Source organism: Nymphaea colorata, chromosome 6 (genome assembly GCF_008831285.2).
Source record: "Nymphaea colorata isolate Beijing-Zhang1983 chromosome 6, ASM883128v2, whole genome shotgun sequence".
In the NCBI taxonomy this organism is placed as follows: domain Eukaryota; kingdom Viridiplantae; phylum Streptophyta; class Magnoliopsida; order Nymphaeales; family Nymphaeaceae; genus Nymphaea; species Nymphaea colorata.
The window spans coordinates 14,912,174-14,938,112 of NC_045143.1; the positions used below are offsets into that span (position 1 = coordinate 14,912,174).

The 25,939-nt window shown below is 38.7% G+C and overlaps 2 protein-coding genes across 3 annotated transcripts; one reads left to right on the top strand and one right to left on the bottom strand.

Annotated features, from left to right (window-relative positions):
- Nucleotides 1-1,101: 1,101 nt before the first annotated feature.
- Nucleotides 1,102-25,609, top strand: LOC116256736 (F-box protein At4g02760-like). Of its 2 annotated transcripts, XM_031633204.2 has the most exons (13): nt 1,312-1,444; nt 3,690-3,761; nt 4,601-4,776; nt 10,963-11,157; nt 11,248-11,358; nt 12,140-12,225; nt 12,302-12,423; nt 24,186-24,250; nt 24,465-24,537; nt 24,661-24,723; nt 24,848-24,912; nt 24,990-25,064; nt 25,141-25,609. In XM_031633204.2, exons 3-13 carry the CDS (start codon nt 4,610-4,612, stop codon nt 25,352-25,354), a joined length of 1,236 nt encoding a protein of 411 aa, XP_031489064.1. In that variant the 5' UTR covers nt 1,312-1,444; nt 3,690-3,761; nt 4,601-4,609; the 3' UTR covers nt 25,355-25,609. The 2 variants fall into 2 exon arrangements, with proteins under 2 accessions (XP_031489060.1, XP_031489064.1); XM_031633200.2 differs by lacking the exon at nt 3,690-3,761 and having other exon boundaries at nt 1,102-1,444.
- LOC126410179 (uncharacterized) lies at nt 12,745-18,229 on the bottom strand. The gene is made up of 2 exons (XM_050078457.1): nt 14,476-18,229; nt 12,745-14,391 (listed from the first exon to the last, which is right to left on the bottom strand). The coding sequence occupies exon 1, from the start codon at nt 16,181-16,183 to the stop codon at nt 14,993-14,995; it is 1,191 nt and encodes a 396-aa protein (XP_049934414.1). The 5' UTR covers nt 16,184-18,229; the 3' UTR covers nt 12,745-14,391; nt 14,476-14,992.
- Nucleotides 25,610-25,939: the final 330 nt, after the last annotated feature.

The window sequence follows — 25,939 nt, forward strand, 5'->3', positions numbered from 1 at the left end:
TGTGCAACTAGCTTCGGCATTGCTCAGAAAGCAAATGAGATCCAATCAGACATTAAGTCAAGTGTAAAGCAATGCAAGTGAAACGTACAATGGTGGTGCAAGGACGAAGCATATCAGTGAAACATGGTTGGCAATTCCTTCGAAAGGTGCAGTCCCGTCAGTAAGCTTCCCACACGTAGAGTAAGGCTGCACATTGGGAGTGCATGTGGGTTAGCGTTAATTCTCCTATCCACAACCGCGTATGGTAGTGGGAAGCGGGGGGGGGGGGGAGTGAAAGTTCATCATCGAGTAAAGCGATAGTCAGTCCCCTTATTTAATGACATCTAGTCGGTAACTAGATTCAGCTAGAGACTTCTTCCAAAGGGAAGTCTTCCTATCTAGATTTCATATGGAGATATATATGCGATGGGAGGAATGACTGTGTTCAAACAAAACCTCATAGCCACGGCTTGTTGATGACTTACTGTGGGATAATAGTTGATGATAAGTGCCTGACACTCTTTCTCTAGTCCAAGGTCTGAATGATTGAAGAATGCGTATGCTACCTTAAAGTTGAACTAGGTTTGTTGAGTGCTTATGGAAACCCTCAGCACCACGCAGGCTAGATAGGTCAGAAAAAGTCAAAACGTGACAGGTGTGGTGAAAAAATGTCGTGTCTGTGTTGTGTGGGACAACAATCAAACAACCTCTAAACTACATTTAAGACATCTAACCTAAGGCTGGGCACAGGCTTGGGCCGCCACCAAGTACCCGGTACTTGACCCGACTCGGGCCCAAGCCCGATGGGCCAGATAAGCCTGATTTGTGCCCAATAATTGTTTTTTTAAAATTTTTATTAATTTATATATATATTTATGATATTTTATTACAATTAATTATATTTATATATTATTTTATATTTAAAAATATATTTTTTAATTTAATAGGACAGGTTTTTACGAGTCGGGCTGAACCCAGACCCGATTTTTGGTTGTGGGACCAGCCCGAAGCAGACTCGTTATCGGGCCCGCCTTTAGGCCCCACATGACATCGGGCTGGGCCCACGGATTGTATTCAAATTCCATGCCCGAACCCATGACCGGCCAGTTCCCCAAGCTCCCCTCCGGGCCCGCCCGGCCCGTGCGCACTCCCTCCCTCCCTCTCTCTCTCTCGCGCGCGTCCGTCGTTTGCCATGGAGCCGCTCGAACCCCGGATTTCCTCGCGATTCGCGGAGGCGGACCTGATTCTGGAGGCGCTTCTGGGCCTTTCAGACCCCGGCGTCATCGAGCTTTCCCTCGAGCGCCTCATTGACCGAGTGGCGGGACACTCGGAGCGGAGCGAGATGACTGAGAGGACGATGTCTCTTGGCCTTAGGATCCATGAGGCAGCCAGACGGTTGGCCAGGAAGCAAGCGTCCACCCACAACTCCATCGCTTGGTCTCTCCCGTACGATCTCACCGTCAGAGTGAGTTCCTCCTCCTTTAATTGGTATTTCCATCTAAGTGATCCAAAGTTAGGCTTTGTTTTAGTTATCAATTGAGAAAACCGCAGTTTTCCTAGTCGCATTATGGGATAATTGGACGTGTGCTTACTTTGGAGATTTCTTTTCACCTTTTGGGGACTCGGAAATTCCTCCCGCTTCTGGATATTGATTGATTGGAAAAAGAAAAAAAAAAGCTTCGCTTGGGTTCTCATGATAGGCCTGTTGTCGTTTAGATAAGCATAACGCAAAAAATTCTTTTCTTAGCTAGACGTGGTTTATCCTTAGGGCAATAGTTTTCATTTCAGAACGATGCTGACCCTTTCTCTAATTTGTCACATTGACACGGACTGCAGAACTTGTTTCTTATATTAAGTATGTTTCTTCTTTTGTCATTGCTGATGTTCCATTTTTGGATTTTTCCTTTTTCCTTCTGTTCGGGCAATATGGGCTGAGAAAGTCGCTCTGTTTAGTTACTTCATGGATCTCGATGATCTATCTTAGTAGAAATTAATTCTTCTATCGTCAAGACGCTTTGATGAGCCAGGCTAGGTCTATTAGCTACCTAAAGGGACGTTGCATGTAATTAGAAAATTTGCCATTTTGGATATAACAGATTGTATATCAGCTACGTTTACTTCCTATCGTGGTCGATAGAATTTTCTTTTTATACACGTTAGGTACACGTGCCAGCTCACGTTGGCGACCGTTATAGATAAACATGTGAAAAATACACTATTAACCGTATCATTTTTATTGAAGAATGCTGGTATTAACAATTACAAAAAATAGCTGGGAAACAAAGATGACTTGCTTGTAGCTTGGCTCATGCGGGGACTGCAAAGAGCTCGTTGCTCATAGAATCACCTTGAAATAGGTGCTTATTTGGCTCAAGTTCTAACCATATTTTGTAGCATGGACCCAATGTCATCCAACCTTTTGAAGTGCTCGCATTTGCAAACAAATGAATCCAGAATTGAAATTTTATTTCTTTATGTGCATGATCTTTTCTGGTTTTCCAAAGGCGACCCAATGTTGAATATGTTAAACTTGTCTTATGACGAACTCCACTAATTTGTAGATGCCATATGTGGACAAATCTCATTGTCATGACTTTGAGTGCTACATTGTATGTTAATAAGATTGGGCCCTTCAAGAAAGGCAGATGGAAAGAGAAATCTTCCTCATCTAACTCGTACTGTACACCCAAAACCAATTGTGTCTCTCAAAAAAAAAAAAAAAAAAAAAAAAAAAAAAGACATAATTTGGCTCAAGTTCTAACCATATTTTGTAGCATGGACCCAATGTCATCCAACCTTTTGAAGTGCTCGCATTTGCAAACAAATGAATCCAGAATTGAAATTTTATTTCTTTATGTGCATGATCTCTTCTGGTTTTTCAAAGGCGACCCAATGTTGAATATGTTAAACTTGTCTTATGACGAACTCCACTAATTTGTAGATGCCATATGTGGACAAATCTCATTGTCATGACTTTGAGTGCTACATTGTATGTTAATAAGATTGGGCCCTTCAAGAAAGGCAGATGGAAAGAGAAATCTTCCTCATCTAACTCGTACTGTACACCCAAAACCAATTGTGTCTCTCAGCAAAAAAAAAAAAAAAAAAAAAGAAATAATGGAAGGGCTAACTCTCACTTGTGATGAAACATGGTCCAAAGCCTACAAGAGCAAACCTTTCCACGTCTACTTAGTCCAAACTCCAAAGTGATGAGGAAAGTTATGACAACTCCCTTGAAGATAGTGATGAGGCAAAAGATGGTAATAAGGAAATTGTTGAGGTGATATACCATATTTTGGCTAGACTCCTTTACTCCCTGTATCTAGTTCCATGTGGGTTAAGGCCAACATTGAGGGAAAACCGCTGGTGGTTCTATTAATGATAATGGTTCATGTTCACCAATTTGTGAGTGAGGGAATTGCCAAAACGATGGGTGAAAGAATACCCTTCCTTTCAGGTCATGGTAGGGGATGGGTTCTAGCTTCATTGCCATTTCATGTGTTATGATGTTGAGTTTAGGATACAAGGAGCTAAATATGTGCTTGACTTATTCATATCCTTCATTCTTGGGGTGTGGGCGTGCATTCTCACATATCCTTTTCACACTTCGAAAGATACAACCTAAGTCTGTACTATAGAAAGCAAACCATGTAGGTGTCATCTACTAGGCTTTCCTAATCATCCAACCATCTAATATGTGTAAGGTGCAGGTGAGAGCAAAATGGAACTTGCTATACCCTTGACCAAGTAAACGACATTTCACTTCATATGCACTTAAGCAGGTAATAATTGTTTCACGTTATACAGAATATGAACTTTTAAGCAGTAACTTTTGTGTGAACATTTGTGGTATTTGTGTGTGGTTTTTTTTTTTTTTTTGTGGAGGGGAATGTCGGGAAGGGAGGTGCAGGGCAGATGGTGGTTGTGGCAAATGCCAGTTGATGGTGACTGTGGTAGTTTGCAGGTGAAAGAGCGGATGGATGGGCTCTTGTGTGCCTAGAAATTTCTTTCTTCTATTTCTCTCTTTTTTTTTTCTGAATATAGAGATATGTTATCACATGGATACTTCTGATCATTTTCACAAATATCGTTCTTAGGTTTTTACAGGTGAGGTTTTTTATTTTGAGTATTTTTTTTGGGTGAAGTTATTTTTGTCAGGAAAATCTCAAAAAAATGGGAAAAATAGAAAACATCTAAAAAGTTGGTAAAAACAAAATAAATGAGAAAATAGACACTAGAAAGACTAGGTAAAATGTTAAAAATAATGTCTTCATGGTGATAAATAAATTAATTTAAGTTTGATATGAATTTATGATGATTTTGATGTAAAAAATGAGGAAAATAAAAAAATGGAACAATAAATATATTTTTCATGTTTTTTTTTTAAAAAATAACACATTTTTTGGTTTTTTCCATTTTTTGTCATTACTATCGCAATATTTTTGAAAATATCATGATATCTATGATAATGCTTCTGATCTTTACCTTTTCATCAAACACAGAAACAACTAGATTTATGTGTGATTTTGTGCCACACTTGTGGGTTTTTTTTTGGTTTTTTTGTCAGGATTTCTGAATTTCTTTTTTTATCAAAATAATTTTGGTTTCTGTTATGCTCAAGGTGTTCTCTATGCTTGACACGCGAAGTGTTTGCCGTGCTGCAGCAACCTGTTCAATGTTCAATAAGTGCGCTATGGACTCATTATGCTACCAGTATATTGATTTAACATCTGCAGAAACAAAAGTGAATAACTCAGTTGTGTTTGCAATGGTCCAGCGCGCTGCAAAAAACCTGCAGTAAGATTCTTCCTGCCTAACTAGTTCTGTTTGTTTTTGGTTAGAAGAGTGAGCTCCAACTTTGTACATTGTACATACAAGGAAAAAGATGTCTTTTTGGTTCCTTAATTGAACCTCCAAGTGTATACAAGTGTGCACTTATTTGATGATTGATTAGATCTGAAAGAGAGTTGTGTGTGCAAGAGCAATGCAAAACCTCAATTATTTTGCTGTCAATTTGGACTCTTCAGGGACATGCAATCGAATCTGACTTTGATTCATTCGCAAGCTATACTTCAATGCACATGTTTATATATGATAGTTTTTTGCATGATAAGCAAAACTTGTAGCAACGTTATTCATGCATAATACTGTTCCATATGAGCTATGTAATCAGAAGTGCGCGTAGGTGATATTTTCACATGGAAAAATGAAAATAATAATAATAAAACAGTAAAAAAATTTAGAATTTAAGAGTTTGCTACTAAGTCTTTACATTGAAAATATGGAAAATTTTTTTATAAAAAATATTTCATGTTCTTTTGGTTATAAAAACACAAATTTTTGAACTATTTCTGATATTTGTGACTGTAGTATTACCGGGGATAAATCATGCCATGTACATGAATAGACAGTTTCAGCATGCACCCTACTAGTGTATGTTAAAAATTGTAGCTTACTACTTAGTGTACATATGTCTTTCCATATGATTCAAGATTTATCGATTTCAAGTGAGTCCTAGAATTTCTAGGGCTTTATCGATATTGTATGTGAATCCCTTCTGTAATTAGGGCTCAGATTGACAAATCTGGAAAATCTGAGTTATTTGGTGAGTTCTGTTAACTGTTTATTTGGGTTTGGTCATTTTTGAGTGTTAGCTTGATTGGAGACACACCGAGGGCTAGATGACTTGTGTTTGATGGATCTTTTCTGGGCGTTTCCTTTCTTTGAAAATGCATGTGGGAATGTCAGCTGATCCATTACATGTCATGTTTGTTACAAAGTTTGGGCAAGTAGCTATCCTTATACATTTTGGATAACCTGGTCTCAATTGCAACTCTTTATACTCTCTTTTACACTGGTTTGTCATAGTAGCTAGAACTATGAAGGCTCAGTTTCTGTTTTATTGGTCTTCTCATCCTGCATTAGTTTCTGTTAGCTGCGGTGAATCTGCTGACTGACCTCTGTTAGTATAAAGAGATCGGTCTGGAAACAGTAGAGGTGTTGGTTGTGCAGATCTCTCTCTCTCTCTTTCTGTTTTTATCACAATTATGATACGGCAAAATGGACAAAAAAAAATGATGCATGTGCTAGCTGTGAAGTCTGATGGTACCAACCATGCTTATTTGTCTATGGAAGGCAGTTTTGAAAGGCTTTGTCTGTTGAGAAGTACATTGTTGGTGCAAAAGGAAAGCCTGCAAAAATTGATGAGAATTATGCACTTGCGTTGGGTGAACAGGCAGAACATTTCCAGAATTAAATCTTGGATACTGGGAGTGATTCAACCAAGTTTTCTCTGAGCATAGTTAAGCTTGACGAGGCAAAGGACAGTAGTTATTACTTGAAGCAAATGTATGCACAGTCTAATTGGGCACATAGTTATCAATTGACCCAGTTGTTAGGTGTAAAGCAACAAAATTAGTCTATTCCAGCATTTTCCAAGGATACTTGTGTCAGATCATGTAAAAAATTGCCAGGGTTGTGGATTGGCACACAGACATCCTTTACTTTTTGGTCATGGAGAAGTTCAGTATAAGGTATCATTTGATTTTGTATGTTCAGATGTCTGAGGATCTTCACCAATTTTGCCTATAAGAGGCTCTGCCCTTTTTTGTTTCTCTCATTGATGACTGTACAAGGTCTACTTGAATACTTTGTCATGAGAAATAGAAGTGGGCTTCTTGATATATTTAAAATATTGTTGTCATTGAAAATCAATCCTCTGCAAGAGTGAAAACTTTTGTTAGCTTCCAGCTAACAGGATACTCACACACTCCCACACTCAGAAGCCCAACCTCTGCGCAAGCTCAAGTAAGTGTATTAATCATGTTTAGGGCTAATGCCCTCAATACATACTGGCATTGACCACCACAGCCTCAAATACTGCTTGCAGCAGAAGTCCTTGTCCCCTTCCTTGCAACGTTGAATTGTTAAACTCATGGGGTTTGACTTTGAGATACAATTTCAAAAGGGGAAGGAGAACCCAGTGGCGGACGGGCTGTCACACGCCAGCGATTAGTTGGGTGAGTCTTTAATGACCCTAATGACTTTTTCTCAGGCACAGATTGAGCTGTGGAATAGGATTAAGCAGGTGCATCAGGCAGCAGCCTCTATACAAGACATAAGGAGGCGCATAAGCAGCAGCCCGACCCAATGCTATGGGTATATGTGGCGAGAACCATACCTGTACTACCAAGGAAGAGTGTTTATACCTCCCGAATCGGAGCTGGTGGAGACTTCTGGAGCATTACCATAACTCCAAAGCAGCAGGCCATGAGGGAGTGGAAAGGACATATAGAGGATCCAATCCTCTTTCTATTGGCCTGGGATGAAGAGGTCGATCACAGACTATGTTCAGAGGTGCCAAGTCTGCCAACAAAATAAGCAAGAAACTATGAAACCCATGGGGTTACTACAGCCACTTCCGATTCCCGACCACATCTGAGAGGATATTTTCATGGATTTCGTGGAAGGACTGCCCAAATCTAGGGGAAAGTCAGCCAACTTGGTAGTGGTAGATCGTCTATCGAAACATGCCCATTTCATAGAATTAGCCCACCCTTTCTCCGCGAAGACGGCGGCTAGAGCTTTCCATGACTACGTGGGAAAACTCCATGGCATGCCTCGGATGATGTCAACGATCGAAGACTCCCTATTTCTGAGCTCATTTTGGAAGGAATATTTCCAACTTCAAGGCTCCAAGCTGCAGATGTCAACAGCCTATCATCTGCAATCGGATGGGCAGACGGAGATAGTGAACAAAAGCCTTGAAACTTATCTCAGGTGCTTCACAGGACAGCGTCCAAAATTTTTGGCAGATTACTTGAGCTGGCTGAATATGCTTATAACACAGGCTGGCACTCTTCAACAGGGGTCGTTCTTCGAAGCTATCTACGGATGCCCCCCACCTGACCTAGGGAGATACCAACCAGGAACAACAAGGGGGATGATGTAGATGTCCTCCAATATCTCAAACAACACTTAGTTGTTGCCAGAAACTGCATGGTGATACAGTATAACATGAGACACCGAGACTTGCGGCTGAAGGAGATTGGGTCTTCCTTCGACACAATACCCATGGCATAGGCTTAGCACTAAAGAACGACAGTGGCAAGCTAGCACCAAGGTTTGTTGGTTCATACCGAGTTAAAAGGAGGATAGGCTCTGTAGCTAAGTCACATGGGTACTTCAGTAAGGTCCACGTACCCGTGTCGCCGTACCCGTACCCAAAGTGGGTACTTTGACACTTGGGTATCTATAGATCCAAACTGCTCAATTTTACTTTGATTTAATTTTGTTCACCTTATTTTTTATTCTATTCTTTGGATGTGAAAATTCTATTGATGTTCATATTTGACTAAGGGGCTGCTTGGTTGTCCATATGTTTAAAGTGTTTCATAGGTTTCTAAAACACACTGCTGCAAGAGCCGTTGATATATATTTTATATGTTATTTATTTGTTTATGTTGATGTATATTCTTTATTTTGATATATATTTTCTAAGTTTCTTATTGTTTATATATATATATACAGCCGTACTCCCACACCCAAGTTTTTTGAAAATGGTCAGTACCCGTACCCACACCGGCACCCGTACCCGTACCTATGTGACATAGCTCTGTAGCCTATGAACTTGGATTGCCTAAAGGGAGCTTAATTCACCTAGTGTTTCACGTTTCAAAGTTGAAACCCTGTTTCAATGCACCCACAAGTACGGAAGCCAGGGCAGCTCCTGCACTAACTGAACCAACAGCCCTATACCCCTACCACAGGTTGGGAACTCGAAGAGTGAGACAAGGGAAGCAGTTACATACTGAATGGCTTATCGAGTGGAACACTTATGATGATCTGCCATGAACCTGGGAGTTAGCAGAGGACATACAGTCTCGTTTTCCAAAATTTACACATTGAGGACAAGGTGTTTTGTAAGGGGGGAGTATTGTTAAGGGTTGGACCCTATGGGTTATGGGTCCAGTTCAGTAAGGAGTCACAGATCGGTCCTTTGGAGCTGAATACGCACATTGGAGTCTGTCACGTTGGGTAGATGGATCGAGTGGATAATACGACATAATAACCCACCCCAATCTAAGGAATCAGAGTATGTAAGGTCCTTAGGGAGTTAACTCTAATTACGAATGAATATTAGAGATTATTTTGGAGGCTGGGCTTTCATCGGAGCAGAGTGCGTGAGTTAATCTTCCCCTGTTAGTCGCAGGCTAACAATAACTTATGGGAAACTGTAGATAGACTAAAAACATTACATATGTGGTTCATGTGCTAAGCCAGTTAAGCACTCTTCTTTCATCTCCTTGCTTCCTTGGCCCTTGACAATTTGCTACATAAGATTTAGTATGCTTTATGGCGTGTTTTTCTCCTCTTCTACTTCTCATAGCTTGATGCTTATTGTGATGCTAATTTTGGAGGATCTGCTTATAATAGTTTGTCTACTAGTGGCTTTGTATCTTCTCTGGATCTCTGTAATCTCATGGAAAGTAAGAAACAACAGAGAGTAAACAACAGAGAGTAACTCTTTCAATAGCTGAAGCAAAGTGCAAGAAAATTGCTCAAGTCACTATTGGAGTTACTTGTGTGCATTGGTGATACAATGAGACTGTTGGGGGAGGGACAGAAACGTACCTAATTTTTCCTTCTTTCTCTTTGTCGCAATATTCCTCTTAGTTTGGATATGGGTCTGGTGGGTAACGAGACAACCCACTTCCCTTATGTTGGTTTAAAAGCTGTAATCAGGGTTGGGAAACCCTAACAAGGATCTTAATAAAACTGTAGCCAAGTCAGTAGGAGGGTTATCTCCCCCTCGAAGTGGGAGACCATCATTTCTTTCTGCTAACCATGCCCTAATTTCCTGGTAAACCCAGTCTAACATTCTACGCACTTTCAGCATAGCATCGATTTGGTCCTAGGTGGTCTTAGTATTCTTATTAACAGTATGGCTACCTTGTAGCATGGCATTCAAATAGCTAAGAATCCAAAATTTTGTGAGAGAAGAACAGATTGTAGTTTCACAAGAAAAGAATATGGAAAATGGAAAATGTGTGCTGCCACCCAGACGTAAAATGTTTGTCTTCCGAACCTGGCATGTTTCATGATTACTACCTTGTAGACAGGCCAGAGGCCCGAAGATCTTCATCCTTGATTTATGTCTCTAAATGCCAAATGGTATAGTTGCTTCGAAACTACCTTGAAGATGGGGATAGAATTGGTGGTGTTGTTGACATGAGTAGGATCAGCCATTGAAGAAACCTTTGACCTAATTGATCAAGAGAGAAGATCGAAATAAAAGTTCCGTAAATTGATACACACTTCGAGGTAATGATAAATAACTCAAAAACAGTGACATGATTGAACTTTGTCAAAACTTAAAAAATTAAAAAGACCCACAAACAATTATAATGATGGCGCTGGAACCAGTCTCTTTTCAACTTATTCTTAATTCATCACAATTTGTCTTCCTTTTCATAATTTAAAAATTTTACCCCTAAATTGATGATAAGAAACATTTTACACCTGGGGCCTAGTGGCATGACTTGAAAATAAGTCTATGCATTAAAAAGAATGCAAGCGTCATAAAATCGTCTCTCAAATGCATTGTTTGCCTATCCTATCAACTACTTGAAAGTCATAAGCCATTGTTCATATACTATGATCTTCTTATCATTTTTGTTTTATTTTGACAAGGAATGCCTCCCTACTTACCAATTCATTTTTACTTAATAGTGAATTTTAGTTTTCCATTAGGAGAAAAGAAAGGAAAAGCTAATTTCTGTAAGCTGACTGATATTTTTCACATACTTTACAGATAATCTGTTTGGATGCAATTTCTTTGTCACTTGCTAGTTGCTAGTACCATGTTGCTTATATTTTATTTTTCTTATTTACTTTAGGCATATGGCCGTTGTTGATGTTTTTTACATAGATTGGCTTTGTTCATCTCCAGTAATTAATTTTCAGGACAAATTTTTCTGACAGGTCACTCAAGTTGGGGATACAGCCAGTTGCTCTAAGAGGGACAAGGTTTTGTCAATCAATGGTCTTTGCTGCTCATAATCCTGTAGATACATCATCTTTTTCATGGCATGACAGAAGATCTGAGCAAGAAAAAATGCCATGTTTTCTTACACGGTCTTGCTTGCTACCCCTGACTTTGGGCAATGGTGCAATTGGGTAAGTTTGAATTGTTTTGGAGAATAATGGCTTGGCAGTAAGTTATTTTCTTTAGTTCCCAGTCTTAACATTGTGTTGTCATGTTTGAAGGGGTCTGTTGAGGCAATTGCACCTGTACAATATTGATGCAATGGACACTACAACGCTCTGTACAGCACTGTCTGTCTGTAGATCTCTCTTTGATTTTGCAGTAGTCGGCCTGTAAGTTTTGATTGTGTTCATGGTAAAAAGCAACTTACCACAGTACTTGTTATTGTAGTCATCTATAGCTCAATTTTCCCTGTATATAGTGATTTGTATATGGATGATGTTCTAAATGAAGCAGGGAATGATGGTCTTAGCTCTCCCAGTAAGATTCTTTAAATTTTTTTAATGTACCTCCAGATGTACTCTATATATATATACACACACACACACACACACGACTCTTTGTGCAATGAAGTGGAAGAGATTTTTCAAGGAACACAAGGGAGGACTGGATATCTATGTATAACTAGGCAAAAGCAATCAGAAATCAGATGCCGAGGAATTATCTCATTTGTTGATTTTTTCTAAACTTTTGGCTCAATGTTTCTACTTTCAGATATTCATTTACTGACAAACTGTATATCTCTTGCGGTTCACTTTTCTGAGCTTGTATACAATTGTTTTCAAGTTGCACCTTCAAGATCTTAAAGGAGATACATATTCCATGAAGTTTACAATGATGTTAAATTTGGTTAGATTTCATGTCTTTTAAATGGGTTTGACAGGTGTTTCCGAATATGGAACGTTTAGTATCTCATGTTATCATGCCAAATATCAATTCTGTATGTTAGTTATCTATTTTTCTGTTTCGTTGAAATATAGGATAGTCCCTATTGTAATGGGGATCACATCCACACTCATAAGGGTTACAGCATCCTGATATTGGAGTTCAGAAGTGTATCATTCTACACAAAGGCTAATTTGCTGTACTTCTCCTTTTGGGTTTTTTGTGCAGAAATGTTAATTTGAAGCAAACATTGAAGTCTCTAAGCTCATTTTGCCCCTGTTTGGAGCATTTATTCTTTGAATCCTCTGGAATAGGTAAGTAAATTACTACAGATCTTTACTTGGAAGTTCTGTATCTCTTCCCTTTTCATTCTTTGACTGCAAATGGCAGGTGGCGACGAAAGTTTAAAAAGTTCCACCTGTTTTGACATAGTTAATGGATGTCCTCTTTTGTCCTCCTTGACTCTGCGTGGGTTCAAGCTTAATGATCATAAAGTGCAAATACTTCTCAAGGTAACCATCAATTCGTAATGTTAAATCTAGTAAGCTTTAAGACCCTGTCTTCATTTTTCTTTTGTACCTGCATGGATGCCCGCTGCATGCATACTGCAGCTAGTTTCTTTTATTCTTGTGCATAGTATTTGTTCAATAGTATTTATGTTAGGTGGTTCTTTGGAATATTAAATAGTTAGGAGCAGCTTTTTGTTATTATTTGTTTTATTTTTTGACCTATTGTGTAATTGTTAGGTTTTACCCTATTTCTCTTTTAAAAAGAGATTAGGGCAGATTAATGTTACATATTTTTCACTGCTCTTTCTCTCTCCTCATACCTTCAACGAGTGTAACATGGTATTAGAGCCAGTTTCGCCCTAAGTGAGCTTGACGCTACAGGTTGGTCGGTCCCTTCTACTTGTCTTCTTTTTCTGCCAACATCATTGGTGTTGTTTTGTTGGGCGTTAAAGTTCACCGTGGCATAGATCAGGGATCTTATCACGACTTAATCTCATGCATCGCTGATCAGTTCCATTGATTGTATGATGAAGTCGAAGTTGTTTTACCTTAGTCATTGATGATGGTGGAGTGGTTCAGATCCGAAGAGCTATGTCACATGGGTGTGGGTTGCAGGATGCGGCAAGGTCCAAAAAAACTTCAGTGCAGGTGCGGCGAGACATTATTATATTATATATTATATCAGAAAAATTTAAATAAAAATTAACAAATAACCACTACAAATCAAGAAGGATTAGATCATTACAGTTTTAAGGATTGTTCCATCAATTGATTCAACAATTAAAAAAAATAAAATGAAATTCATCATTCTTGTATTAATCTTATATTCTAATTTTCCTCCATCGATTTCTTGATTATCTTCAGTCCTTTCACTAAAATCAATGTTATCAGCAAAATCATCAGAAGGAATAACAGATCAGCTAAATCTAGATTAGCAGTTTGTAAGTTGCACTCTCCGTCAAAATCGAATTCTTCTGCATCCACATCCCAATATTGAGATGATCCACGACTGCATTTAATTATAAGAAGATTAAAGAGTTGAAATATTAAATTAACAAAATAACATAAACAAATATAGAATCATAGATGTATCATACCTATACTCTTTATCCTTTCTTGAAAGTAGATGCAAATTGGAGTGCACATAAACAAGGTCTTCTACATGCTTGCTAGTGAGTTTATTCCTTTTAATATTATGTATATGAGAATATATGCTCCAATTCCTTTCGCAACTTGACAATGTGACACGCTGACTAAGCAATTTCAATGCCAATTTTTGGAGAGTTGGCATTTCTGATCCATATGTTGACCACCAATCAAAAGCAATGTTGTAAAACGCGTATCATAAGGCGTATCGGTCGGGCTTTAAGATACGCCGTATCGTAACCGTATCGTAAATTTTTTTAAAATAATAATAATAAATCAGAAAAATTTTAAAAAGAGAGGAAAATTCAAAAAAAAAATCAGAAAAAATTAAAAATAATAAATTTTTTGTAGAAAACATGTTTTAGATAATGATAGACTCATTATTGCTAAATGCTATAAACGTACGCGTTCACGGTTCATCATTCATACTTCATAGACATCAAAATTCATAACAATATCATTCAATTTCAATCAACAAAGCATAAGTCATAAAGTGATAAAACATTCAAGTGTTCAACAATACATATAATGATTCATCATTCATAATCTTCATCATCTTCATCTTCATCTTCTTCTTCATCTTCATCGTCAAGAATTGGAAGATCCTCACCAACATATTCAGCACTAGCAGTAGCACTAGCAGACTCTCCTTCATCAACAAAGCCTTCTGTTGCTTCAGCTTCAAGGTTGAAACATTCAAGATCTTCATCATCAAATATTGTAGCCAGTTCTTCCTCAATCCATGGCTCCAGATCGTCAAAGTTTTCCAAGCTGATAGGATCGAACTGAGATGTGTGCTTCCTTGCTGATGTTTTTTGTAATTCTCTACGTTACATAAGAGAAAACTTATTAATATATAATTTCATATAAATATATTGTACAAAAAATGTAAACATTAAGCTATATTACCTTTGTTTCAACCTCATATTATATCGAACAAAGACAAGGTCATTCAACCTTTTATGTTCGAGCCTATTCCTTTTTTTGCTATGGATATGTTGGAACACACTCCAGTTCTTTTCGCATCCACTAGCACTGCATGTCTGGCTGAGGACTTTGATTGCAAAACGTGCTAGGTTTGGACAATCAAACCCATACCTATTCCACCACAAATGTAAACAAAAATATAACGTTATAACAAATCAATGTGAAAGTTCTAAAAGAATCAAATGTAACAATGCAAAGTAAATTAAACATTTCTATGTATTTACCTAGACGCATGGTTGTCCTGGCTAAAGAAGCATTTCTTTTATGAGCATGTGGATATGCAACCCATTCTTCACTAGCGAACATCTGCCTCAAAGGAGTTCTTTGTTTCACCACACTCTGCACAGTCAATACATTTGTGGCAAATCTAGTTTGTGCAGGTCGTATCAATTCAACTCCTTTTGTAAACTTTCTCATCAAACTCAATACATATGCATGATTATAGATAAAATTTTGTTACCTCTTGACATTGCTCAATGGCTGATTTCATATCATGCATCTCATTAAGATCTTGAAGCATAAGATTAACACAATGAGTGGCACATGGACTCCAAAAGAATGTTCCATACTTTTGAAATAACAAATCTCCTGTAGCTCTATAATTTGCAGCATTATCTGTAATAAACTGTACAATGTTTGTAGGTCCAACTTCTTGTATGACATTATCAAAAACATTGAACAAAATCTCAGCAGTCTTAGGAACATCAGACAAGTCAAGAGATTTCAAGAACATTGTACCTTTAGGACAATAAACAAGAAAATTTACAAGTGTTCTTGACCTTGTATCAGTCCATCCATCTGACATAATGGAGCAACCTGTTTCCTTCCAAGATAATTTCAATTGATTGCAATGTTCAGACACTTCTTTCACTGTATCTTGAAGAATTTTACCCCTCAACTGATGATATGATTGCATTTTGAATCCGGGGCCTATAGAAGCAATTACATCTGCCATGACTTGGAATTGAAAAGAATTAGCTGTATTAAATGGAATACATGCATCATAAAACCATTTTCTTACCATCTTTTGTGCTTGATATAACATATCTTTAGATGTCATAGCAACACGAATCTGTGGCTGACCACCTAGGCTAGTATATGAAGGAAAAAAGCTCTTAATAGAGCCAAAACTAGACCTACCTGTAGGAACTCTACCATTAGGTGGTTGCATACCACGCCTGGCCCTATCTGCTGTGCCTCTTCTCTTCCTTCCCGTTACGCCAGATCGACCTCCTTCATACATGATCCATTTTCCTCTACAATCTCTACCTCTTGAGGTCCCCAAATCTATTCTTAGAATGCTATCATCTTCATCATCACATTCATAAACTTCTTCCTCTTCTTCTTCATCTTCCAAAGGCTCATTATAGCCTACATCTGCCTCTTCAATTTCTTTCTGTATCCTTTTTTGATGTAAAGCATGAAGCATATCCAAACATTGCTGACGCACATATGGAGGCAAAGGTTTGTTTGGTCCTCCAACATAATGAGACGCACCTTTGGAGGTCCCTGCTAAATGGTATTTCATTCTACTAATCCCTCCTGAAAATGTATTCCCACAGAAGCTACATTTGAGTTTCAAGCGGTTATTCTCCTTCACCCTTTCGCACCATTGCCATGTGAGATCCATATCTTCAAAAAAAAAAAAAAAGAAATCCTATGGTAAACTTAATGAAAAACACTCAAAATCTTTCAATCTACGATTATATGGTAAAAAATTATGAATACATGGTAAAAACATGAGATTTCATACCTTACGAATAAGAAATGAAGAAAACCCCTTTCCTCCCAACGAAAATCAACCACCCACGCACAAATCGACCACTTAATCTTCGATTTTACGGTGAAAATCAACTTTTTGATGGTGAAAATGGACGATCGCCCTCCCTGACGGCAGTATCCGAGCTTGAGAAATGAAGAATGGAGGATTTTTTTCAAAAAGAAGCCGAATAAGTAGGTCTCGGGCCCTCTTTTGCGAAATCAGCCCATATCGTACGATACAGGGTGTATCGCCCCGTATCGTACGATACGGACCCTGTATCGCACGATACGTGCGATACAGGAATGATACACCCCTATTTACGATACGGGGGGTGTATCGTACCGTTTTTTTAAAACGATACGGGGTCGTATCGTACGATACGTACAACACTGATCAAAAGGACTTAATGACTTAATTCTTCATCTTCTCTTTCTATCTCTACATCTCTGGATTCAAATCTTCCTGCATTGAACTTTGAATATTCATAACTAGCTTGTTTTTTAACATAGGGATCCGAATAAAGTCTCTCCATGCATGATATTCTATTCTTCGATATCTCGTGATCTTGATTTGGAGGGACACGTCCAGGAGCTCCTTCTAGCCATCTTTTTGAATAATCTTTAGGATTTAAAGAATGAGCCATGCAGTGTAGGGAAGTATTGCTCTTTTCCCATCTTTCTACTAGTATTGAATGAATGCGATAAAAAAATCTAAATTACCAAGTACAATACATTTTTTTTCGCGTTTGAAGACTATAGACTGAATTTGCTCAATCATATTATCCATATTTCGTAAACCTTACGAAGCATAGGCTCATCCTTATCCACTTCCTTCAGCATACACCAAATTGGTTTTGTAAACTCCAAAAAATATGTCAACCTATCCCACCATTTATCATCCACAATAATGTTCTTGATTGCTTGAGTTTTAACCTCATCTTCAGCACGATAGAAATTTCAATCTTTGTCGCCACCATATGAACTAATACTTCCTTTACTCGTTGAAACCTTTTCAACATGACGATGGTGGAAGCAAACTGTGTCTCCGCAACTTTCAATAATTTCATATCAGAATAACTACCAAAGAGTGATAATGCATGTTGGTGATCGACTTGAAATTTCTGATATTCTTTGCATCTTTTTCCATGTGTTGAATCCATGAAAATAGTTCATGTCCTCGAGGATCTTGTTCTTCAGTTGGTGGAGTGCATATTGTCCTTCAATGCCAAATTTGGGGTATGTGCAACACATGGAGTCCAAAAGACATGAGGAAACTCACTCATGAAACTTGAGCCAGCACTCTTACAGACAACAACATTATCTGTGATTATATGCACTACCTTATCAGGACCAACCTCTTTGATGACTTCTATAACTAACCGCTTCAAATATTCAACATCTTTGTGCTCCCCGGATGCATCAACTATCTTCAAAAATACTGGCTCATCACAAACAATAGTAATAAAGTTAATTAGTGGATGCCTTTGAATGTCTGTCGACCCATCAGAAACAATTGATGTTTCAGTTCTATTCCATTTAAGCTTTGTCATAGCCAATTTTTGTTCAACATCATTTTTTCATCTCTAAGAATTGATGTGGTATCAAATGAAATAAATTGTCCATGCATGTTTTTTTTAGTGGTGGTATCAAATGTAATTTTGAAACAATTTAAATGGTAGTTTCGGTAAAAAATGAATAAAACATAAAACTTAGAAGTTAAACATTTCGATAAAGAGAGTGTTGACGAGCTTTTAGGTTTAGGGTTTTTAGATTAAGGGGAAAGCTAAATCCAGGCGATTCTAATTTCCGACGAGGTTTTCCGACCTCAAACTCACCGGTGGAGCATACCAACATCTCTTTGTCTGCGTCGAGTTGCAGCAATGACGGACTGGTGCACTTTCCGGCTCCGTGCAGACCTCCGACAGACTGGTGCATTTTCCGGCACCTTGTAGACCTCCGACAGCTACATCTGTGCTCAGGTAGGATTTCGTTTAGCTTTTCAGTCCATTTGCATATGTGCATTGGACATTTTGAGGTAAGTAATACGTTTGTTGGTTTCTAATTTTTGTTTTATGTTCGTTAGTTTCTAGTTTTTTGTTTTCAGTCGATTTACATATGTCCGTTAGTTTGTAGTTTTTGTTTTCAATCGATTAGTTTCAAGTTTTTGTTTTCTGTCGATTTGGATGTCTGTTTACTGTTTTCTGGTAGATCATCTGATTTTTTTTTTTAACGTGCTTGAATTGTTGATATATATTTTCAGTTGTTGGATCATGATTGGGGAATATGCTATTTTGTTTGTAATTTTTTGATATATATATGTGTATGAATATGTTATTTTGTTAGTAATTTTTTGATATATATATATATATATATATATATATATATATATATATGTGTGTGTGTGTGTGTGTGTGTGTGTGTGTGTGTACGGCCGTACCCCCGTACCCAAGTTTTTTGAAAATGGTCCGAACCCGTACCCGTACCCATGTGACATAGCCCATAATGAGTATAAAGTTGTTGGGAATCCATTTTCTTATGGTTCTACTGTGGAATTAGATGGACACAACATAAAATTTGGTCTCACATGTTTATGATGTCAGTTGTAGGGCATCCAAAAGACCACGTCCTTCAAGAGGATGAACCAGCTGTTAAAACAGGGAAGTATGCCACCTAGAGAGAAGACAGTAGCATTGTTATGTCGTGGATTATGAATAGTGTGCAATCTAATATTGCCTCTACTCTTGCTTGCTATACAATTGCCAAACACATATGGACATTCTTGAGACAGACTTATTTCCATGACAAGAATGTTTCTAAAATCTTACAAGTTGAGGAAGAACTTCTCAAATTGCAGCAGGGTGACCTGGAGTTGTCCCAATACTTTGCTTTAGTTAAAGCAGCATATGAACGACTGAAGGCCCTTCGACCTCCTTGTCAGGCATGCTACAAGACACATTTCGAGCAGACAATAGTGGCAAGGTTATTAGCTGGTTTGTCACCTAAGTTTGAGGTAGCTAATCTACAGTTGCTTACTGGAGCCGAGATTCCAGGTCTTACTAAGGCATATAATAGACTCAGTCGGTTGGTTGTCTCTCTTTCTTAGCTTTTGAGTGAGACTCCTACAACAGCCCTATCTTTGCCTGGAGGACGCAGGCAGGCCGTGGTGCAGGGGGCAGATGATGACTTTAGTGTGCTTATTGTGAAAACTTGGGACAAACATGGCCGTCTTGTCTCCACAACTCAGGGCAGAGGATCTGATCCTTCAGGTGGCAAAGAGACCTTTATTACTCATACTCCAGTAGGATCTACTTGAGTGGTCACACCACTAGGGAAACTCTTTCTATAGTGACTCCTGATAACTTTACTTTGACCTTGAATAAAGTAGAGTATGACCAGATTCTATCTCAGCGGTCTCTCCATGCTACAACATCTGCAACTGCCTCTACTGGTATGATGGATTCTGGTTGATCTGCTGGTTGTATTACTCACGAACCAGGTGCCATGTGGATTGTTGATTTTGGGGCGTCAAAACACTTTTGCAGTCAACCTCATTTATTTACTTCATCGCATAGATTCCTATGGCCTTAGCATGTTAGGCTTGCTGATGGGCGGCTTTCTCCTATTATGGGATTTGGGGATGTGAAACTCTCTAATTTTGTTTCTATTTTCTATGTGTTATATGCCCCAAAATTTCTTGTTAATCTTTTATCTGTTACACAGCTGATGAATGATCTGCATTGTAGAGCTATATCTGATCCTGGTTCATTCACGACTTGCAAACTGGGAAGACGATTGGTGGCTGCCATGAGCACAAGGGAGTTTACATACTGTCGGAACCAGTGGAGATTGTGGCATCTTCTTCTCTCTTGAAGCCTACCCTGTACCAGTGGCATCTTTGATTAGGTCATCCATCATTGTCCGAATTTCGTAGTGTCTTTTCCAATATTCCAACATCCAAGTCTTTTCAGTGTGAGGCCTGTCAAGTGGGCAAACACACTAGAAGTAGTTTTCCTTTTAGTATTAGTTAGTCCAGTCATGCTATCTTTGATCTTATTCATGTCGATGTTTGGGAGCCTAGCCGGGTTGTAAGCCGGACCAAGTTTAGGTATTATCTTGTCATTGTTGATGATTTTTCTCGTCTTAGTTGGGTGTACTTGTTAAAAGACAAGTCTGAAGTTTTGTATTCGTCAAAACTTTATTGTTGAAATAAAGACTCAGTTTGGTTTCATTGTAAAAAATATTTGTATTGATAATGCTCTTGAGTTCAAAAAGTTGTTCACTACAATTTTAGTCCAAGTATAGAATTTGCTATCAATTACTTGTCCTCATACTTCACAACAAAATGGCATTGCTGAACGTAAACATCGTCAATTACTTGAGATGGCTTGCACACTTGTGTTACATAGCTTTGTTCCTGCACAATTTTGGGGTGATGCCATTCTCATGGCTGTCTTCCATGTTCTTCCATTGACAACCAAATTCCTATTCAGCTCCTTTATCCAGATAGACCCGTTTTTTCTCGTCCACCCAAAGTGTACAGGTGCACCTGTTTTGTCTATGTCCTTGGCCCTACTAGAGACAAACTTGCTGCTCAATCGATTAAATGTGTTTTTATTAGCAGCCCAAAGCACCAAAAGGGTTACACTTGTTTTGACCCGCATATGAATAAGCAGTACATCAGTGCAGATGTTACATTCTTTGAGTCACGTCTTTATTTTTAGTCGACTTCACCCTTGTCTGAAATGTTGTCACATTCTCCTTTACCTATTCTGCCATATCCCCTTCAATCTGTTCCTTGTAAGTCTTCTCTAGGTTTCCGTAGATTTCGTGATCCTCCACTGATTTACACCCGCCAACATGCTTTTGCTTGACCTCCCACGGGTTTCTTCTCAAGATGTAACTATACCTAATATCATTGAGGATGCCTTTGAGATACCTTCTGATTTACCTATTGCCTTGCACAAAGGCAAAAGGTAGTGTACTTTTCATCCCATCTCAAAATTTGTTTTTACTGATGCTCTTGGTGGTAGCCTGCAACATTTGTTGTCTACATTGTCTACACACTCTGTTCCTTCTAGTACCAGCAGGCATTACTTGACTGGAGATGGCGACAGGCTATGCAGGATGAAATAACGATCCTGGAAACACACATTCAAAAGTTGGCCCCAGGTAGGAATTTGCTTTGAATGCCACCATACCTGCCACATGTCCACAAAATAACCAAAATGCCTCGAGCTTCGAATCTGATCGCTCAAGGTCTACTAGACGTGCCCAGTGTACCTGCAAACACAATCAAGCGATAAGTTCTCTACTCACTTCGTTTTACAATTTATACCAATATGAAACAAAATCATTGAGGCATGTCATTGCCTCAAGAGGGTGTCGACCCACAAAGCCCTCCAATAAGCCTCTTCCCAACTCTTCGAGGTTGAGACCAAACGTCTAAACTCAAAGCTTCGATCAATCTATCACTAACACATTTCTCACTTATTTTCCTTAGTTGAGGCGTCTTCCCAATAATGACACCCAACTTACATGCACTTTCCCAACCAACAACGCAATACGCCCATCGACAATCGCATGCGTCACGTGTTCATTAAAACGGTTCTAAATCTTCTCAACCACATCAAATCTCTACCATGTTTCCAAATAGCTTCGAAAAAATCAACCCATTATGCTAAAGAGGTAGATATACACGTGGATTCTCATCCTACTCAAAATAGTCCTAAACGTTTTCCAAAATAGCAACTTCGTTATCATGCATTCTAATTCATCAAATCTTAAGTCTAGCATATGCTCAATCAATAATTATACATGCTCCAATAGCAAATATTCGACAATTTAGGCTCAATTAGGCCTTGCTCACCCCAAATTTAGAGTCTAAACTGTTGTAGTGCTCCCGGCAGCCACCACAAGAGTTTGAGAGATTCCCAAGCGGCAAAAATCGTGCAATGCCGCCACAACCAAAGCCTTCTATACGCTGTTATGAAGAGAAAAATGCCTCCCCAAGCTGCAAACCGACCAAACAGCCACAAAAGGGTGAAAAATCAGTGAGAAAGAATGCAAGAGGAGGGTCTGCCATGAGAAGGAGGTAGTCAGCAAGGCAAAAGGAAGGCCCGGCTGAGAGGGAGGGTTCGGTTGAGGGAGACTCGCACGGTTAGGGAGAGGGAGCCGACAGAGAGAGATGGAAGAGGGTTGCACAGTAGGGTGAGGTGGCAGAGAGAGGGGGAACGGGCAAGGAAAGTTTGAACAGAGAGGAGAGATAGACAAGAGGGTGTGAGGGAAGAAGAGAGAGAGAAAACTGCAGGAGAAGGGGGAGCAGACTCGCGTGAAGGGGAAAAGAACAGAAAATGAGGAGACGGAGTGAGGAGCGTAGACAGAGAGGGAGGCCGCTGGTAGAGAGAGTCAGGCAGAGAGAGAGAGAGAGGAAAGTGCGGTGAAGGGCGAGGGAGAAGAAGAAGAAGAAAAAGGAGGAGGAAGAGACGGTGAGAGGGACCGATGGCTTACCTAAGCAACGCCGTCGCCGCTGCCGTCGTTCTTCCTCCGCTGGCCCAAGCGTCGCCGCTGCACCCTCATCCGCCTCCTATTTCTCTCTGTTGTGCGAACCAACGAGAGACGAAGGAGAAGGAGACGTTGAGGAAGGCGAGGGAGAAGAGGTGTTGGGCTCCCACGCGGGTGGATTCGGGTCTGGGTCTGGACCCGATCCGGCCCACCTACACGAGACGAGCGTTACACTCGTAGTCATGAAAGTGTTGTGTTATCGCAGAAAAAGTATGTATTCGATATTTTTCCGGACACAGGAATGTTGGGAGCAAAACCTACAACTCTTCCTATGAACCCACGAGTACACCTCTATGATGATGAGTCTGAAGGGGTAGATTCTCGATCCTACAGATCGTTGATTGGTAAGCTTGTATATGTGACTGTAACTCGGTAAGATATTTGTTTTGCTTGGTAAGCTTGTATATGTGACTGTAACTTGGCAAGATATTAGTTTTGCTGTGGCAAAACTAAGCCAGTTCATGGAAAAACCAAAAAAGGCACATTGGGATGCTGCAATGATGTTTGTCAAATATTTAAAGTCCTCCCCTGGCAAAGGTTTTTTCTTCAGAAAGGGTACATCTCTTGATGTTGAAGTCTACAGTGATGCAGACTATGCAGACATTGTTGATGATAGAAAGTCTACAATGGGGTTTTGTGTGTTTGTGGGAGGAAATCTCATATCTTAGAGAAGCAAGAAACAAAATGTTGTTTCCAGGTCTAATGCGAAGTCAGAGTATCGAGCTATAGCTCAAACTGCTACAAAAATGACATGGTATAAATCCTTACTTGAGAATCTTGGTATTCCTACTTCCATAGCTATATGAAGATGTTCTATGATAACAGGGTTTGAAGTAGATTGTCATTACATCAAAGACATGGTCCAAGGAAGAATCATATCTACCATACATGTAGCCTCAGAAGTGCAAGCAGCTGATATTTTTACTAAAGTTTTACCTATTATTGAGTTTTCTAGATGTTGTGACAAGCTAAGCATGATTAACATCTATGCTCCAGTTTGAGGGAGAGTGTTAATAGTATTTACGTTAGGTGGTTCTTTGGAATATTAAATAGTTATGAGCAACTTTTTATTATTATTTTATTTTTGGACCTATTGTGTAATTGTGCAGCTTTACCCTATTTCTCTTTTAATAAGAGATTACGGCAGATTAATGTTACGTATTTTTCACTGCTCTTTCTCCCTCCTTATACCTTCGACCAGTGTAACAGTATTCATTTGGCAATATTTAGAACAAGTTGCATGGCAACAGTTAAGCAAAATATGATGATTTTGAGGTGTACACTGAGTTATTCTCTTTGATCCATTGTAGGGATTTCAGCATCTGAAGCTTATTGATTTTACTTCGGCATACACGCTTACTGGGATATTTCTAAGGTCTGCAAGCGTGTGAAACCAGAATTCTGGAAACCCTAAGTTTCTGTTATGTGAATGGGATCAAGATAAACAACTTCCAGTCTGTCCTAGTTGTTTGCATTATCTCATCAAGATTTATGTCTGCTCAGATTTCCTTTTATTGCTGGGGGAATAGTGAATTATTCTATTTACTTTTCTAGTCAACAAAAGGATTTCTCACATCTAGGTTGTTCAGGAGTCTCAGCAACTGTGGCTATGATCTACGACTAGAGGTCTTAATCTTACGTGACTGTGTGCACCTTAGGGAGGTAAATGTATAATTTTCACTACGTAACATTTCAATATTGTCAGCTTTCTCATTATGTTCATCACGGTGCTTTCTAAAAGAATTTCTTTGATCTCGAATTTCTTTTCTTTTTTAAACTTTAAAGGTTGAAGTTGATAAATTTCTATCAGTGATTCTGCAAGGAGAATGCAAGAACCTCAGATATCTCGTAAGCTAGCAGTTCAATTAATTTAATGACCAAGATTAAACTTTAATCTTTGCCAACTTGCTACATATGAAAAATCTATATTCTTATTTTTATACTTGAACATTATTTCCTTATGAGGAAATAGGACATATCAAACAAAGATGGTCTTGCTACTGCTGGAGATTGTTTTGAGAGAAGTTATAATCCAAGGTAAAGAGAAGTGATGTAAGATCTTTTTCTTGATCTAAGTACAGCTTGCTAAAAGTTTCATTTTTCGCAATCTGCAGCCATGTTTCCATTGAACGTGTTTTTACAGAAAGACCAGAAGTCCACTTAGTTGCGGAGTTTCCCATAGATAAAAGGTTCTTAACTTGTACCGTCATTTTGTTTCATTTTCTTGTTATGCAGCATATAGTCTAAACTTTCTCGTGATTTTAGCTTTGGTGATTTAGAGGAAGCAATTGATGGTCAAGGAGGCAGCAACGACAGTACACCTTACACACTCAGTCCCATGTCATTAGAGAAATCGTTTTCCATGGGTTCATCGGATGGTAGCTACAATAGTGATCCAGACAGTGGTGAAGATCTTCAAGATATCGGTTGTACATTTTATGAAGAATTTTCAGATGGGGCAGAGTACTTCATGCCATGATGTGAAGTGACGGAGCATGCCTTTGCCAACCAGATCAATGAGACAAATCTCTCTCTCTCTCTTTCCCCATGCTCCTCCCCCTCTCTCTCGCTACACCCCCCACCCCCCTCTTTCTCATGCCCACATGCAAGTGCTTTATTTTTCTGAGATGTTGGGGGGTTAATGATGGCTTGCTAAGCAAGCACAATGAACGTTAATTTGGATTGGGATCAGAGAATTGGTCATTTTTTGGCAAAGTTGTTTTTCTTAGCAAAATCTCGATAAAAACTTGAAATTTTTTGAAAAATAAAAAATTGGTATAAATGAAATGAGTCCAAAACTAATTAGCAAACATAAATAAAACCATATGAGAGTAATAAAAATGTTTTAATGATGATAAAAATGACGAAATATGGTCTAGTTTAAGTTTAAATTTGAATCCATGATAATATCAATGCTAAAAAAATAGAAAGAAGAAAAAATTGGGGAAAATCATTAAAAATGCAAAAAACACAATAATCAAAATATTGATTTTTTTTTCCTTATTTTTCACGTTACTATTGTGATATGTTCTAAAATGTCGCAATATCTGTGACACTATAATGT

Coding starts and splice junctions, on each gene's coding strand:
- LOC116256736 (XM_031633200.2), top strand. CDS start 1,172: ATGGAGCCGCTCGAACCCCGGATTTCCTCGCGATTCGCGGAGGCGGAC. Junction 24,913..24,989: donor GAGAGAAGTTATAATCCAAG/GTAAAGAGAAGT, acceptor CGCAATCTGCAG/CCATGTTTCCATTGAACGTG. Junction 25,065..25,140: donor GAGTTTCCCATAGATAAAAG/GTTCTTAACTTG, acceptor TCGTGATTTTAG/CTTTGGTGATTTAGAGGAAG.
- LOC126410179 (XM_050078457.1), bottom strand. CDS start 16,183: ATGGATCTCACATGGCAATGGTGCGAAAGGGTGAAGGAGAATAACCGC.